The 17,203-nt window shown below is 39.3% G+C and overlaps 1 protein-coding gene and 2 long non-coding RNA genes across 5 annotated transcripts in view; all 3 read right to left on the bottom strand.

The window, feature by feature from the left end:
* LOC120477264 (uncharacterized) overlaps positions 1–16,704 on the bottom strand; it is a 28,377-nt gene extending 11,673 nt beyond the window's left edge. For both annotated transcript variants that reach the window (XR_016147349.1, XR_016147347.1), the window contains exons 1-2: positions 16,674–16,704; positions 16,523–16,585 (exon numbers count right to left, since the gene is read on the bottom strand). This is a non-coding gene — a long non-coding RNA (uncharacterized LOC120477264). The remainder of the gene's footprint in view (positions 1–16,522; positions 16,586–16,673) is intronic.
* On the bottom strand, positions 2,680–5,406 carry LOC148997413 (uncharacterized). The gene is made up of 5 exons (XM_089122628.1): positions 5,235–5,406; positions 3,880–3,960; positions 3,741–3,779; positions 3,240–3,665; positions 2,680–3,159 (listed from the first exon to the last, which is right to left on the bottom strand). Exons 1-5 carry the CDS (start codon positions 5,242–5,244, stop codon positions 2,699–2,701), a joined length of 1,017 nt encoding a protein of 338 aa, XP_088978754.1. The 5' UTR covers positions 5,245–5,406; the 3' UTR covers positions 2,680–2,698.
* On the bottom strand, positions 7,706–10,888 carry LOC148997412 (uncharacterized). Of its 2 annotated transcripts, XR_016147333.1 has the most exons (5): positions 10,746–10,888; positions 9,364–10,640; positions 8,827–8,882; positions 8,019–8,204; positions 7,706–7,791 (listed from the first exon to the last, which is right to left on the bottom strand). It is a non-coding gene; the product is annotated as an uncharacterized LOC148997412 (long non-coding RNA). The 2 variants fall into 2 exon arrangements; XR_016147332.1 differs by having other exon boundaries at positions 8,827–10,640.
* Positions 16,705–17,203: the final 499 nt, after the last annotated feature.

Below are 17,203 nucleotides of genomic sequence, written 5' to 3'. Positions count from 1 at the left end.
AGCCATCTAAAAAGAACTTACCGACGGATACTTCACCGTGGTTTAGTGCGTGGTGTAAGTCGACGTTTCGAGTCTTTTTGACATACTCTAACCATTCTATAGAGGCGCTCGAATAGCATTTGCTCTGACGGACGTACGCTTTGTTATGGGTGAGAGCCAACGTATTTTTCTCGAGGAAATGGGTTTTGAAGATACCCATCGCACAACTGGCGATCGTCGTAAAACTGAAAGGATCTACTCCTGCGCATTCGATGAACGAGCTACGGTATTTCATACACCCCTCTCGCAGTAAGATCACATCGTTTATGCCATACTCCTTCAGCTGTCTCCTGAAGCAAAAGAACTTACCCTGAACTGTGCTGTACCAAGAATCAAACTTTTGCTGATCCTTATCGCTCATGTTATCGTAGTTGTAGAACTTTTTGTCGGGGTAAGGTCCAAAATAGTCAATATTTTCCCTAGTGTTGAAAAGATGGGGAAAGTACCCTTTTTCGGTCGTCTTTAGGTCCAACGCGGCCGGCATTTTAGATAACGACATCGGGAAAAAAGAATAACTGTCGAGGTAACGCTGCTTAAAAGCGGGGTCGTACATGTACACTAATTTACATCCCTGCATGATGACTTCGATCGCGATCCCTAACTTACAAAATTGCTCAAGAAGTAGGAACGAATCAAATTTCGCAGCGTAATGGGCTATGAAGCAGTAGCCTTCGTATCGCGGTTGTCTGAAACGTTTGATTAGCTTTGCGATGCAACGAGGACCCCATGCAATATATTTTCGCCCCTGAAACGTCATGGCACATACGAAATTCGCAACATGACGGCCATTTTCATAGCGAGTTTCAAAATCGTAGAAAATATATTTCTCGCTCAACTCCTTAGCCGCTAACGGTTGTATGAAACATTGATGCTCCCCACCATCGGGAAGAATTTCGCGACAGTGTTCGCATTTGTCTGGTGCACACTGGTGTTTTCTTTTCTTAACACCGTCTTTAACTGTGTAACGGCTGTTACATTGTTTGCAGTATTTTATAAGATCGCAGGCTGGCTTTTGCTGACCGGGAGGATTGTTTTTTTTATGCATTTCGAAGCAATATGTCGATTTGCAGAAACGCATACAATCTAAACAGTGTACCGTCGTTTTGGGATAGGTGTGACATGCCGGGTCGAAACATATGTTACACACCTGCTTGCAACGATGGCTTACACGATCCATGTAACCTTTGTAACAAAATTCGCATACGTATGAAGTACCGATGAAGGACGGCAAGTTCAATATCATGTAGTAATGACCGTTATCAAGATAGAGGAACAATGTTTTTGGATGCGGCTCGTCGCTATTCTTGTAACTTTCTAGGGTCGATGCGTTGGATCGGTGAAATACGACGATTTTAATGTCTAGCTCGTCTTCAAACGACGCTATGTCGCTAAAACCGATTCGATCTTGGATCGAGAACCCCGCCCTGTTTTGGATCGCTGCGGCCAGTTTTTCTAACTCGCTCTCGGGTTGATGAGGGTTGAGAAAACGGGCCAGACAAATGGAGAAACACAAGTTATTTGAAATATTTGTGGGACAAAATAAACTCGACTTTTTTCGTTTGACTACCTGATCAATGGCAAGATCTGTAAGTTTACGACGACCCCCACCCTGTCGGTTTTGCACAACAGACGCTTCTATTTCTACCGCAGTATCCGATAGTAACTGATCGTTGCTCTGCAGAATTTTTTCAATCTGTTCAAAAAGCAAATTAGGGTCATAATTATTTCCACTGGTTAAAACAGCGCCGGCAGGTGATTGAAGAGTAGGAGCAGAAAGGGTCAAATTGATCACGGCACCGTCACCTCCAAAATCTCTAGCGAAGGTCACGATGTCATTTAGCATGTCGTGTAAGTAACTGTGATAAGCGACCAAATCTGTAGAGTTGATCTCTCTCAGATTCATGGTCCTTCTCAACGTCGCCCCGTTAAAGCGTGGTCGCGGGGTAATGCGATATCCGTTAACGAACCCGCCGCTACGCAACAACCTATCAATTTCGTCGGGGTTTAATCGTTGTTCTCTAGGACGAACACCTTCAGACAAACTATCGACACTACCTGTAGGGGAAACATTATCGGCGTTAGGACGATCGTCACTATCGCTATTGTTTAAAACACCTCCGTGCTGATCGTTCGATTCATCGAAATTTGAATTTTCAAATAATTGAAAAAGTTCGGACTCAGTAGGACACTGTTGGGATTGTACATCGAGATAATCTTCTAAAGACTCCGGAAGCGTGGTTATCATTTCAATCTCATTATCATCTGGGTGATCATCGATGTTTAAATCAGTGGTGTGGTGAACGGGCGGATCGTAGAGATTGTGATTCAAATTTACCGCTAATTCGAAAAGATCCAACTCTGTAGTGGGGTGTGATGTTTCTAAAGAATCTGGAAGCATACTTATCATTTCAAGCTCCTCGGGAGACAGTTCAGCGTCAGATTGGTCTGATTGAGGGGCTGTAAAAAAGTGTTGTGAACCATCCATTTTTTAATTTCAGACTGGCAAACAATAATCACAGTACATAAAACATGAGATAATAGAAAAACAGAAATATCAAAGGACTGTGTATAAAAGAGTATAAAAACAAACAGAATATAAAATTATTCTTAAGCAGCGTATTACATTTCCTGAGACATTGTATCTATGATGACTATCGTTTTACCTATGGTTATGGAAACGGTAAAATAGTTCATTGAACATATCCATAATAAAACGATCTTGGATATCAAATCTGCTACGCATCTCTAAGCGGAATGTGCAAAGATCCGCGTACGTCGCTTCTATTAACCCACGATTATGTATTAGTTCCTCAATTAATCTAGCGTTCGCCAATGCACTATCGTCACGATAGCGGCGTATTTCTAAACACAATGTTTGCAGATCAGCAGTATTAACGACCATACGCATCTGAGTGTTATCGGCGACATCGATCGGTTGGGGGTTCAGTCCTAGTTCTTCAACATCGATCTCTCGCTCTTCCTGCGGATAGTGGTATGGTGTATGACCAGCATTTGAGGTCGATGGCGTCCAAGAGTTCCGTTCCAAACCGTTGAGTTGAGGCTCCCCGCAGATAGTCACATCGTCGGATTCGTCATCAGCGTCATGGTCTGAATCATGTCCTGATGGGAGAAAAATAAACAATCAATCATAATGATAGTGTATTATTTCAGATTAAATATTACTCATGTGATAGCCTTACCATAAAAACTGACGGGCGTGTTTGGAGGGGCTGTGTGATGACTCTTTTTAGTTTTTTTTCTCGGTGGTTCTAATTCTGTAGAGTCAGGAACTGTCTGGTCATCGAAGTTGTCTGAAGAAGAATTAGGACCGCTGTCATGTTTGCTGTCTTGAGCGGTGGTGGAATTAGCATCGCTGTCTTGAGTGAGACTGTTAGCCGATGTGGAAACACCGGCGCTTGTACCGGGGACACACTCTTCTTCGCTGTCTTGAGTGCGACTGTTAGCTGCTGTGGAATCACCGTCGCTTGTGCCGGGGACACACTCTTCTTCGCTGTCTTGAGTGCGACTGTTAGCTGCTGTGGAATCAGCGTCGCTTGCTCCGGGCTCACACTCTTCTTCGCTGTCTTGAGTGAGATCGATCAGCGGGGGATCGGGGTGAGTGACGTCTAAAATAAATAAAAAACATTAGATTTCCGTAAAAACATAAAAACATTACATTTGAAGATAGATCTCTTTCTCACCATTGTTACCGTCGAGTAGATTGAAGTCCTTGACAGCGGCTGTGAATTAAACATTTGAATTAAAAATTAAATTAGTAATTGTATTAAAATAATAATTAAATTATAATAATTTAATTATAGGGAATAGAAACGTCCTTACATGAAATAGCTGCATCAATGGCCTCGACCACACTGGCCACTGTGTCAAAGGTCTCAAAATTAATCAGCTGCACGTCCGAACCTTTGAAGTAAAAAGACTGTTATGGATTAGACAGCTTTGGTGAGAGTTTTTATGAGAAGGTTAGATGACGTACCAACACACACACATACACACACACACACACACACACACACACACACACACACACACACACACACACACACAGAGAGGAGAAAAACATAAAAGACATGATTAAAATGAATAACATTTATGTGACATAAAATAGAATAAAACAATTTATGTGGCAATAGAAGAAAACAATTTATGTAACATAAAATAGAATAAAACAATTTATGTGGCAATAGAAGAAAACAATTTGTCGTATAGAATTAGAGAAATGGAGACCGCATGTTGTTTTTACTAATGAACGCGAGAGGGAGCATTTATCTACGGAGTGCATGTCATGTTACCTAGAAACGCAAGAGGGCGGCATTCAAGAGGTCGGTATTTATCTGCAAACGGAAGTCATATCTACTACGGGCCGTTGGGGGGCGACCATCACGAACGTGCAGTCAAACTCAACCTCGCACGTTTCTAAATAAAGTGTGAAATAATGTTCATTAAAACGGTATTGACTTTTCAAAAACATATAAACATACGATTGTGAAAATGTCGCTGGGATCATCGATGTAGTGTTCGATTGGATTTTCAGAGAAAACAGCGTGGTATGGTCAAGGCTAAGCGGGCTAAGCTAAGCCATCGAAGCTAGGCTAAGGTATGTTGTGATGACACGTGACCGAGCAGAGAAGCGCGCTTTTCAAAATAAAACCATAATAAAAGTATTTACGAGCTACATTGTACGATAATGATAAGCAAATAAATGAAACTTGAAAATAGTTTAATTGTACATGGTAGATAAGCCTTATCTACAAGATAGAGCTAGAGTTATTTAAACTTTTAAATAGTTTTTAATTATAAAAACATCATAAGCTTAAAATGTTTTTAAAATTAATAGATAATTAATTATACTTTCAATCGTTTTAACGGTAGGCTACAATCAGTCTAGGTCTTATGTTCATGCCGTCGATAATCAAGATAAAATAGTAAAACTGTGATATATGAATGTTTCAGATTTAAGAATAAGATCGAATAACCAGAGGAATTTAAACTAGAGAAAACATCAAAGACGATTGATTGATATTGTACACGTATAAGCTTTCTACACATATAAACAAAACATTGTAGGAAAATAAAGATTTAAAGCATCAAAGACCATTGATTGATATTCTACACGTATAAGCTTTCTACACATATAAACAAAGCATTGTAGGAAATAAAGAATTGTTTTTACTCACTATTATCCATTTTGTTGAGGTTTTGGAGAAAGTCTTGTAGAAAAAATGTTTTTCCTCGTCCTGTGAAGAGAGACTTTCGTTGGACCGCGTTTAGATTTGAAATGATGATCAAATGGGTTTAGGCCTATTTATATCACACTCCCGAGAAAACAAATGGTCAGTGTAATACTCTGTCTCTCCGCTAGATGGTATTATTGGATTGGAAATGAAATGTCCCCTCAGCACCGATGTTAGATTACGTATGAAAAAAGCGACACCGCTCTTTTTCATAGTTTATCTAGCGTATGAAGATGATAACGATTTGAGCACGATGGTTTTAATTAAATCATTTCAACGAATAGAGTAGTTATTTTGTATTTTCGCTAAACACATGGGTTTTAGATTAGATATTGCGTCCGAGGTAGGGTGGTGTGAACTTTGACACCCACCCCCAGTGTACAGGATAAGCCTAATCTGCTAAGGGGTGAGAAATCTGGTAAAGTAATTTAACCGGCTGGGGGAAAGTAAGATGGTTTTATTTTTGATAGACTGTTAGTCAACTTATAATCTATAAAACATGTTGTTTTATTTTACAATGAATGATAAAGCATTTTATTGATATTGTTTTTAAATTAACTATGGTTTTACCTTTTAGCTAGTGGGAAAAAAGGTAGAAGTTTTATTGCTACTGTAGTTGCAAGGGATGCTGTAAGTGTTGTATCTCTCGGCTGAACAAACACATACAGATGGTGTTGGCAAAAGGTGAATGAGAGAGAATTGTTTTTCAACATCCTGAATTTTACTTTTAAGTGAAACAGGTTGTGGGAAAGTGCAATAATTTTATTCTCAGTCTCAGCAGGATACAGGAAAGTAATGCTGTCACACACACACACCCACAGAAAATAAGTGTGAGAGGGTCCCTCTGACTTGGAGGATTCAGAGAGGTCTAAAGTCATTTATTGCCATTTATGACACAGAGACACGCACACACACGCCACTCCGGCCATGCATGGGGGAGAGAGAATCACAGGGAGATCTTCACAACTTTAAACTCATCTTTTGTAAACCACATAAAGTATTGTATGGACATCTTAGGAACTACTTTGTCAACCAGTTGGAAAAGTAAGATGGCTTTTATTTTTTGATAGACTGTTAGTCAACTTATAATCTATAAAACATGTTGTTTTATTTTACAATGAATGATAAAGCATTTTATTGATATTCTTTTTAAATGAACCATGGTTTTAACTTTAGATAGTGAGGAAAAGTTTGAACTTTTTTCTGTTTCAGCACAGGATGCGGAAATGTAATGCTGTTACAGGCACAGACACACAGACAGAAAAACACAGATGCTGCTGTTGATGAGAGGTTTTTCACATCTTGATGAAAATAAAGGAAGATGCTTTTTCACATTTAAATCTAAATGTTTTTTCCTTATAATCTATAAAACACGGTTTCATTTTTTAGCTCGTGTAAGATTTTTTCTCTGGGTGAAGGAATGTTTCAGCCATCTCACACCCCGACTGTCACAGGGCCGAAGGCCGGTGAGAGAATCTTCACCACTCAAGTAAGCCGCTTTTATTTTACAGATCATATTGTGATACGGGCTATATTAGAAAATTATCCATCATCACGCTACTCAGATCGATCTCGGGGGTTTTAAGTAAGGATAAAGCGTCCATACTCATGTAACTCATGTTTCCCTCTGTGAATTCTGTAGAACAGAGACCACCCATTTTATAGACGACTTTTCTGGTAAGGGAGGGGGGCTACATCAACGATAAAACCAGACAACCGGGGTCAACCTGTCCATTTTGATCGATCGCTTCCTGGGGTCACTAAGGGGACAAAACCACACATGTTCCCACACATGTTTTTTGGATTAAAAAAGGTCATCCGGTCAAAACCACACATGTTCACACACACATGTTTTTTGGATTAGAAAGGTCATAGGTTAATCGATATTCCTGAGATGGAACGCAAAAGGTCAACGGTCAACACCACCTGTCCATTTGATTGATCGTTAGGTCAAAGGTTAATCGATATCCCAGACATGGTATGTCAAAGGTCAAAGGTTTATGACCACTTCAAAGATGACATCCGGAAGGTCAAAGGCCAGCCCCGCCCCCTGTCAATCAAAAAGCCATAAATCATTTTGACACAAGGGGCCCTCTATAACTACTCCCAAGGTAAAATTATAGAAAAACTATTTCTTTCTAAACAAAATGTCCTTCTTATGCGTGGATTCTTAGAAATATAACATGCAAACTTCCAATTACCTCATTTTACACTTATATAAGCTATAAAAAATAAAATAAAAATAAAAAGAGTAGAAGCATACTTGTTGAGCCCAATAAAGCCATCTGTCTTGTTCGTCTCGTTTATTTTAAGGCTATTTATCTGCCTGTAGGAACATTAAAGATGTGTTGAATATTTACACACCACTCATTCAAATGCATAACATATTTGTTGAGATATGCCAGAGATCCTACTTAGAAATGATGATTTCATGGAGGATTTCACGAAACGTTTTCTGATGTTGACCGCTGACTCGATGACTTCCTTCTACAGGGATGATCTATGGAAATTACACTTAAACATCACTTCAGTCATTTTTGTATGTTTAAGAAATAATTCTGCTTAAAAATCAGTGACTAAACATCTATTTACATAAATAGATATAATATTTAAAATACATTTTGAATTTATGTATGTGTTAGGTGCATTAAGTCACCCTGTGCCCTGTAAGACAGTAAATAATATGCTTCTACAATGAAATTGTATATGGATAAATTGAGCACATACTTTGAGAGCGATGGCCTCATTAGAACCATTTGAAATCGAGAAGACCTCTGCACATGTCCCCTCGCCAATCTTTAGACAATGGTTCATGCCAGCTGGAGGGACACAGTCAAAAAAACAAAGTGGTCCGCTCTGCTGGCATTCCCGATATATTCTATCAGCATCGCTGATATTCTCATCACATGAAGTCTGGAACACAAAGGCGGAGTAAAAAAAAAAAAAAATGGGAGAAAAGAGACAACTAGCATTATTTAACTCACTTGTCTGCGTTATAGTGCAAAAGGCAGAGAGATAGTGATCTTCAAATATTTTAAAAGAAAGTTGGTACTTTTCTGTTATCCGGACCCCACGATGGCCTACCCCTAACCCCGCCCCTAAACCTTCCCGTCACTGGGGTTAAGACCAATGAGGGATGACTATAGTTCTGAAATGGTATATGGTGGGGTCCGGATAACAGGAAAGTACCAAAGCATATTTTAGCAAGGGAACTGTAAACATTTTGCTATAGAAACTCCTGGCAAAGTAGGCTAGTTGCTTGGGAAACGGAACCAAAACATCTAGTCTAACTACATAAACTGCATGTAGGGTGACCAACAGTCCTGTTTTCCCAGGACATGTCTTGTTTTCACATCCTGTCCTGGCCGTAATTAGTCCATAGCCTACTTCAAATGTTTTGAAATTAATAAGGCATCTTTGCTGTAAGAAATAAATGTAGTAATAAATTAATAAATAAATAAATGTAGTACTACACAGTCATAAGTCACATGCAATCATGGCCATGGCTCAAGTTGGTGCTACATGAAAGACTAACCTGCTTGATAGGCTAAAAAACGTCACTCTTCCTCCTCTAATTGATGTGGCGGGTACCTGCAAGCACACTTAAAAAATGTTGGTGATATAAGGCAATTGGCTACACGGAAATATAGTTTCCTAATTCCTACTGTACAACAAATAATAATTACACCATGTTGTATACATGTTGTATATTGCCGTATTATGGCAACACGAACTTAATTGGTCGACATGGGATTTGTAGTTCTTTGGATATGGACGCAGATTAAGCTTATATACATAATGCAATATCTCGCATTTGTTTGCACTTATTTGTTGAATGTTTGTATGTGCAAATCGTTCAGACTGTACAGGGTAGCTAACATTAACTTATCTCACTAACGTTATCCACCTAACGTTAACTACAAAACATACTACAGGATACGTAACAGAGCATTGATTTCATCGATAGTGCTCACACATGATTCTATCGTCACATTTACCATTACAGCAAACGTATCGCTAAAAAAATACCTTAGCAAGCGTTAGCTCACTACCCACCTGGCTACAAACATACCTACTTTGCCGGGGTTCTGGAGATGTAGCCTAGCTATGCTGATGAATTTCAGCTAGCTGCTAACGTTAGCTAAATCACACAGGCATTCGCATATCTGTCCTTCTGACGTCATGAGCACTCACATGGTTCTAACTTTCCATTTACCATTACAGCAAACATGATTCAATAAAAGAACACGTACCCCTTAACATTTATCACTAAAATAACCCAGTTTTAGGATAATGGGATATACGAGTATTACATCGATCACGATGTCACGTAGCCTACAGTCTCTTTAGCGAACCCAGTGGACGTTTGTGTTTCAAAACTGTAGCTATACGTAGCGGTTGGTACATATTTCTGGCGCTGCAAAAAAGTGTGCAGAGGTACGTATTTCCAATGAGACCGGGTTGAGGGTGGGAGTCAAACGAACTTGGTCCATCTGTACTTCCTTGGCCAGGCAGGTGTCCTCCACATAACAGAGCATTGCGTCTTCCTTCTTGTTAAAGTAGGACAGCAAAAGCAGCAACATCTCTTTGACGTCTTCAGAGCAACCACTCAACTCTCCCCTGATCACTCTCAAGTTTGTTACAGCCTGTAGGAACTTTTTGTTCCTGTTCACACCAACAGTATTGAAGTAGTTCAAGAGTCGTTTCCCCTTCAGATCCACATTCCGGGTGAAAGTTTCTTTAAGTCCAATTCCGGCAAGTTCTTTGAAATGGACTGCCATGCCAAGTTCGTTGAATAAAAATGGCCACTCTTTCAGGAGGCATTTTATATCTCCGCCCTGGTTCACTTGTTTACGCTGTGTGTAGAAAGTCAATTTCATTAGACGTTTGACCTCCTCTGCCTTCGTTTTCTCATTTTTGGGGTCATAGAACGCTTCGCATTTTCAATTCTATACTGCAGTTGCTTAACCAAAGAGTGGTACCCTGGCCCAATCACATCTCCCTCGATTATGTCTTGCAGAGATTTAGGATATTTCGCCACCATCTTTTTAGCAACTTCGGTAGAACTCTTTTTACTTGGGCAAGGATTTTTTCGCATCATCTCTTGAACCACAATCCGGACCATCTCTCTTCTGATCCGTGGACTTGGACGATTACCTCTCTCTAATAACTGCATTAGTTCCTCTGGTAACTTGTCCCATGGTACCAGAAAGGTGTCCACCCAGTCTGGATTAGGGCTTTGGGAGTGGTTGGAAGAGGTTGACTGTGAACTTCTGGATAGAGACTCAAAGGTTGAGGGAGGTCTTGGCGTGGCATCAACAGATGAGCTGCTGCTTTCAGGGGTCTGGCCTGCACACAATTATCAATACAATGTGAAATTTCCAACCTTTCAGATGTTTTACGCCATCTAATTGTTAGCACTGGTAGCATTCTGTAATGTAATAGATCACTTACATCTCAATTTCCAAGCAACAATTACTCTTCAGGCTTAAATTGGCCTCAACGCTGACAGCAAATCAGCTTCCTTAATAAATGTAAAGTCCTCATATGTCTCCACACCAAGAGATTGCAAGGTCTCTTCTAAAATGTCCTTTGTCATCTCTGGAAGGTCAGACAAGACCTCAGTGATGGCGGAACGTAGAAACATTCTCTCTTGAGTCAGACATTTCTAGAATCAAGCAAGTAGAAATTAGATATTAGTGAAGTAACAACATGCATTTAAGAGGAGCCACTTCTTTTGAATATGTGTCTGATGATTTAAAAAAAAATTGTGCATCTAAAAGAAAAAAAAAATTATTTATACTTTCATATTTTTCCAAATGGTATGTTTTTACTATATTTTTTTACTAACCATACATGAGCATTTTTTGTGTGGTTTATCCACCACTGTGGCCAAGACCTCTTTATTTCGACAGCACACTGTGTTTCAGTGGAATGACTTGATGCCCGTTTAAAATGTATGATGGTAACGGATAAAAATCAACCAAATCGTTAATGTTAAGACATTGCAACCTGGTGTTCTGTTTTGTCACGGAGTACAGATGGTATTCAGAATGATAGTCAGCTTTATGTACCCCCATCACAAAATACACTGTGTCATCATTTTGAATTAAAATAATGAGAAGTTCTCCAAACTCAATGGCCTCATCATTTTTTGACACAAGGAAATTACCTTTTTTATATGATGTACCTTTGTACACGATGTCTGTGGATACATTAGTATTAATTTCTGAAAAAGTAAACTCTCTTACTGCATGTTTAATTGTTTCACTGTAAAGGTTGGGATAAAAAGTGCAACAGTCTTTGACTTGCAGAAGCTGACTGCATCCTGGTCCAGCTGAAAGATATGCCTGAAACTTCTGATGTCTTTCAGATAAAGTTAGGCAGATGTTTTTAAAGTTTTTCAAATGCCTGGCGCATCTCTTGAAGTAGGAGTGTTTGCTTTCAAAACGCATCGTCCATATACTCTAATCAAGGGGCCAAATTTAAAAATAAGTGCTGGATAGTGCCGCAAATAATGATGTTTTGGTTTTAGTGGACTTTCAGGAAATAAAGACTTTCTTGATTCCAAATATTCTTGGATTAGAATATCAAGATAGGCTACCTGTGCTGATGAAATCGTTTGCGCACAAATCATATCAACAATATCTTTAAGCTGGAGAGTTAACTGCCACACATCATCTTCTGGATTTTGCACTTTGTCACCAATTAATACAGGAAGCAATCTTAAGAAATTCCAATTCTGAATGGCTTGCCCTGAAAGCTTGGGCACCTTAGAGTTGACAGCACATGGCTTTGTGAGAGAATCAGTTCCTTTGTACTTGAACTGTTTGATGCGCCGGTTCAAAATTGAATATGTAAGCCATTGCTATAACTCTATAACTCCCAGTATTCGCCGACCCTGTGTCTCCTTACATCACCCACACATACAAACCTGTTCTTACATCACAAAGTGATGATTAAGTATATATACATGATAAATACATTTATAAAATGAGTACATATACAAATTCAGGTCCAAAATGCTTGTACGCGTTTGTCGTAGACGCAAAATAGCATAACTAAGTGGATATAAAGGCAGCGCTGGTATTTGACAAAACTAAAACATCACATATGGAATTATACATGCAAATACATTTAAAATGATGAAGTCTTAGCCTACTTACAGGTTGTGGCCCAACAACTGCTGCCTCTGGTTTTAAAGTTGAAACTGCTTCATGTTTTAGTAACAGTTTCTTGTTGAATCCGGTGTTGAACTCGTGAAGATTCTGGAAGCTGTCTTCCGTAAATGAGCAGCACAGAGAGCTAAATTACCATCGTCATTTTCAGGAACATAATCAAACATAAATTGTATCCATTGTGGACGAAGTACAGCGTCTGTGGGAAGCCGAAACACAGAAGACCTGACAGCTGCGTGAACAACTCACTCGACGAGCTGGAGCTGCTGAAATATGCACATGCCCTTTTCTGCTTATTCCGGAGGGAGGGTTGATGCAAATGTGTGGGTTAGTGACGTACCATAACCCAGCTGTAGTCCCAATCCAGTCGTTTTTGTAGGCATTTATACTTCCTGATTTTTAAAGGACGATATCTCTGCTTACACTGAACTTTCAGCGCTGCAACTTTGCAGATACTGTTCATGCACCAACAGCAACATTACACACTATTTAAAATGAAAAAAGTGAAATCGCAGTCAACCCCCCCTTTAATATTCATCAATTGCGAAATCATGTTAAACACAGAGAGGAAATAATAAAAACGTAACTTCACTCAATGTGAAGTAGAAGTTATCGTTGGCGAGGTGGAAAAGAGGAGAGAAATGTTGTTTGGAGGGCACAGTGTGGGCATCCAATAGGTCCGTCTAACGGAGCAGATATAGCAATTAAATCGTCAGTCAGATAGATAGATAATTAGAGAGATATACAGTATAGCCTAGATAGATCGATAAATAGGTGTATTATTTGTCCACTGGGGAAAGTTGTATTCATCATAAAATATCTTCATCAGCTCCGGAATCATGGTATTCATGCCTTTAGTTTGTTTTATTTTTGATAAAATAACGTATGACGTGTCTCAACCATTCAGAAAGCTGCAAGAAATTACATTTGCGCTGAACTATTTCCCATTTAGATTATAAGCGACATCCATAGCTTGTCAGATGCAGAATTAAATGGATGTAAATAAAATGCCCCATGACAATGTGTATAATGAAGCACAATGGCTGATCTTGCGCTCTTAGAAGATGTGGCGATTAAATGGAAGGATTCGGAGCATCATCTTCACAACAAAAGGTGTGGAAAAATATATTATTTATTGAAGAATTCCCTCATTGTGCAGTTTATTTCAGTTTGGACAGTCTTGATTTCGCCCAACTCCTTGGCCACCTCTCTAATTGAATTAATGACTAGACGCTTTTTTGCCTCGACTTTGATATCCGACCATTTCTTTTTTATTTCGGCCACAGTCCGAGGTTGTGAGGACACAGCATTTACGGCGTCTGCAACCTTTTGCCACTCAAGTGCCTTTTTGGCATTAGTAATGGCGAGAATATCAGTTTTGTACATTATTTCGTTCTGTTTACCATCTTATTTATGAGAATGAATTGTATAAGCCAATATTATTGAAGAACATATTTCTTTCTTTTTTGGAAATTCGGAAATGTTAACTTGCATTTCTGTTGCAGATCGATCAAACTGGTGTTCGTGTTGGCTGGTAATTGTAAGACTTGCTTTGTGAAGTCTTCGTGTTATTTATGCAATTTATTTTACACAACCGTCTACAGTTTCACACACATTCACGTGTTTTTCCACCTGCCGACGGTGTCACCATTTCTCATTTCACACGTTTTTGTGCGTACGCCTGGGTCAGAGCTGGCGCGAAGGACCGCACATTTTACCGTCAAGTTAGTTTTTTATAAACACCAACTATTGCGTAGAGAGCGGCGTACGCCTTCTTTTGTGTGTACGCAACGTTTATAAATGAGGCCCCTGGAGCTTATCTCCTGACTTGTGTATAGGCTTTACTATGGCTGTTTTCAGAGCTGTAGGGAAAGTACTTTCATTTATAGACTGATTTATAACTTTAGTGAGCATAAATTCATGTACAATACAAAGTATTTACAATACACTTACAATAAGTACTTTACTCTACTTACAATACAGTCTGTCTGGGTTGTCAGTTCACAACGAGGCTCCATTTAAATTTGTCACACATGGTCTGTGAGAGGCAAGCAGACGTCCGGCAAAATCACAGTCTGAAAAAATAGAGTCAGAGATCCAACCACTCCAGCTCCAGGACGTAGATCAAGGTCAATTATTTCATTGGTCACACTGAGGCTCCATTTACATGAAACTACAATGTTTAGACGCTACTGAGGCTCCTTTTACATGAACATCAAGTCCATACGCAAGCTCCCAATTTTGTCCAAACATCTATAGTTCATTCGCGAGCTCACAGTTGACAAACAAAACATTGATAGTTCATAGTCTTGTGTCATAAAATGTGACACAAATTGTAAAGAATCAAATGTTCAGTCACTCCAGCTCCTCTATCTCCCCACGAAAAGTCCTCTTCTTGATGCCGTGGTCGAAGCAGATCTTATCATCTTTCTCAGTGTCCGTGGTGGCCTGAAAGAGCAGGACATGCCTGTCTCCCCCCTGAAGCTTCACTATGCAGTGGCATGGCTGCACGTTGTGCTTCTTCTTTGAATGTGTAATCCATCTCCCGATGGTTTCCAGAGACGGGTGGCACTCACAGGGGAAAGTCTCCGCATCGATGCAGATTTCGTCAGGGCCATGTTTGAAAAAAAAAACAGGTTTCCCAGCTGGTCCTGCGTCTCTGCCATCTCCCTGCCCTCAGCACCTGTGATCACCTTTCCGTGGAAATCACACAGGATGGAGCCCTTCCCGAAGGCCTTGGTTGCAACAACGCCTGTGGTCAAAAAGAGGGAGCCATTAATGTGCTGTTCATGATGTTATTATATTCATTTTATTTATGGATTTTACTGTGCTCATAAGACAGTTGTACATACCTTTCTGCTCCCCAAAGGCCTTCACAACCAGACCCGACCATTTCTGCCTGGTCACCCCCTTGATGATGCCCGGGTCACTCTCCGCCTGTGCTCTGCTGAGCGGCCTCCACTTCGCCATGATGTCCTCTGGACGAGGATGATTGGCCGTCCAGCCCTCTGCATCTATGACTAGGATATTCGGATGTTTACCGTGTGCAGAATTTTCAAAACTCATCGGAACATGAAGTTTAAATCCAAACCAAGGCAATCCGAGAAACCTGCGGCTGTTCAAAATACGCCATTATTTCACCGCAGGGTGTCAGTGTTCGTCTACACTAGTGACCGCGACGCTGAAATGTGTGAACAGATGAATAACATCAGTACGAAACACAAACATTTCTTTATTTGGATTAAATATTGTGATCATTCAGTGTCATTTTGCAATGTCAATCGTTTTACTATTACATGTTCATGCCCAAAATGCTTAATTAATATTCAGAGAAGTTGACTGTCATTCTCCTCTAACTGCGTGCGTTCTGATCGTAGGCACCTCGCGATCATTCATTCATTCATTCATTCAACTATTTTAAAAAGACAGGAATAAGCACCATTAAAAATTCATTAAAAAAAATGTAAACTCAAGTATAGAATATGAGTAGGCTAAGAGAAAACTACTGTTAATGAGAAGACAGAAGACTGCTGCAGGTTAGTGGATATATATATTTAGCCTATTTATTATTCAGAATGGAACAGTTGGAAAGAAAATATATTTATAGGAACATTTCAGCAGGCCCGAGATAATTAATACAGAGATCATTATTCATTGTTTTAATCAATTGGCATCCATAAAACGTAGTGATAATCTGCATTCTCATGTATGGACGTGCGATGAACACTCTAACCGGAAAGTAGTTGTGCAAGTAGTCCATTGTTTACACATTTAGCTTACCAGGTCTGACATTCTTTGATCCCTGCCGACGGTAGAACCTGTCCAAGGCTTTGACCATAGCGTCCGGATAACGTCCACGGACACAATGTACACTAAAAAGTAAATTAATCGTTTACCCAAGGTAAAATTATAGAAAAACTATTTCTTTCTAAACAAAATGTCCTTCTTATGCGTGTAGTCTTAGAAATATAACATGCAAACTTCCAATTACCTCATTTTACACTTATATAAGCTATAAAAAATAAAATAAAAATAAAAAGAGTAGAAGCATACTTGTTGAGCCCAATGAAACCATCGGTCTTGTTGGTCTCCTTTAGTTTAAGGCTGCTCAGCTCTCTGTAGGAACATTGAAGATGTGTTGAATATTTACACACCACTCATTCAAATGCATAACATATTTGTTGAGATATGCCAGAGATCCTACTTAGAAATGATGATTTCATGGAGGATTTCACCAGTGGTGGAATGTAACGAAGTACAAATACTTCGTTACTTTACTTAAGTACATTTTTCACTTATCTTTACGTTACTTAAGTAGAATAAATAGTGCATACTTTTTCCTTTTACTTCGTTACATTTTGCAGCAATTATTATACTTTCTACTCCACTACATTTCTACAACTTCTGTTACATTTTCATTACATTTCCTGATCAGTTTTTTCCCTGCCAAAACGTAAACGTTGCACGTTTGTCTCACCAGTGACGTTTGGTTGCCATAGATACATCAACTAATGCGTCTTGCACGCAGTGTGTTTATCGTGCAATTTATACGCGAAAATTTGTTTTTACATGCTTAGGAAACGCACCGTGTGTAATATACGTTTGGTTAGGATTATGGCAAGCCAAGAGGTTCAGAATTACACCTGTGTAAAAGATTTTTCTTTTAATAAAAATCACTAAACCTATCTTTGTTTTATGTCGTCCTTAAAGTTTGAAAATGTATTGTTTTTTCAC

The sequence above is a fragment of the Pimephales promelas genome, chromosome 2, assembly GCF_988280905.1.
Source record: "Pimephales promelas chromosome 2, fPimPro1.hap1.1, whole genome shotgun sequence".
Taxonomy (NCBI): domain Eukaryota; kingdom Metazoa; phylum Chordata; class Actinopteri; order Cypriniformes; family Leuciscidae; genus Pimephales; species Pimephales promelas.
Note: the sequence above shows the minus strand (reverse complement) of the source record. Positions and strands in the feature narration are given on the sequence as shown.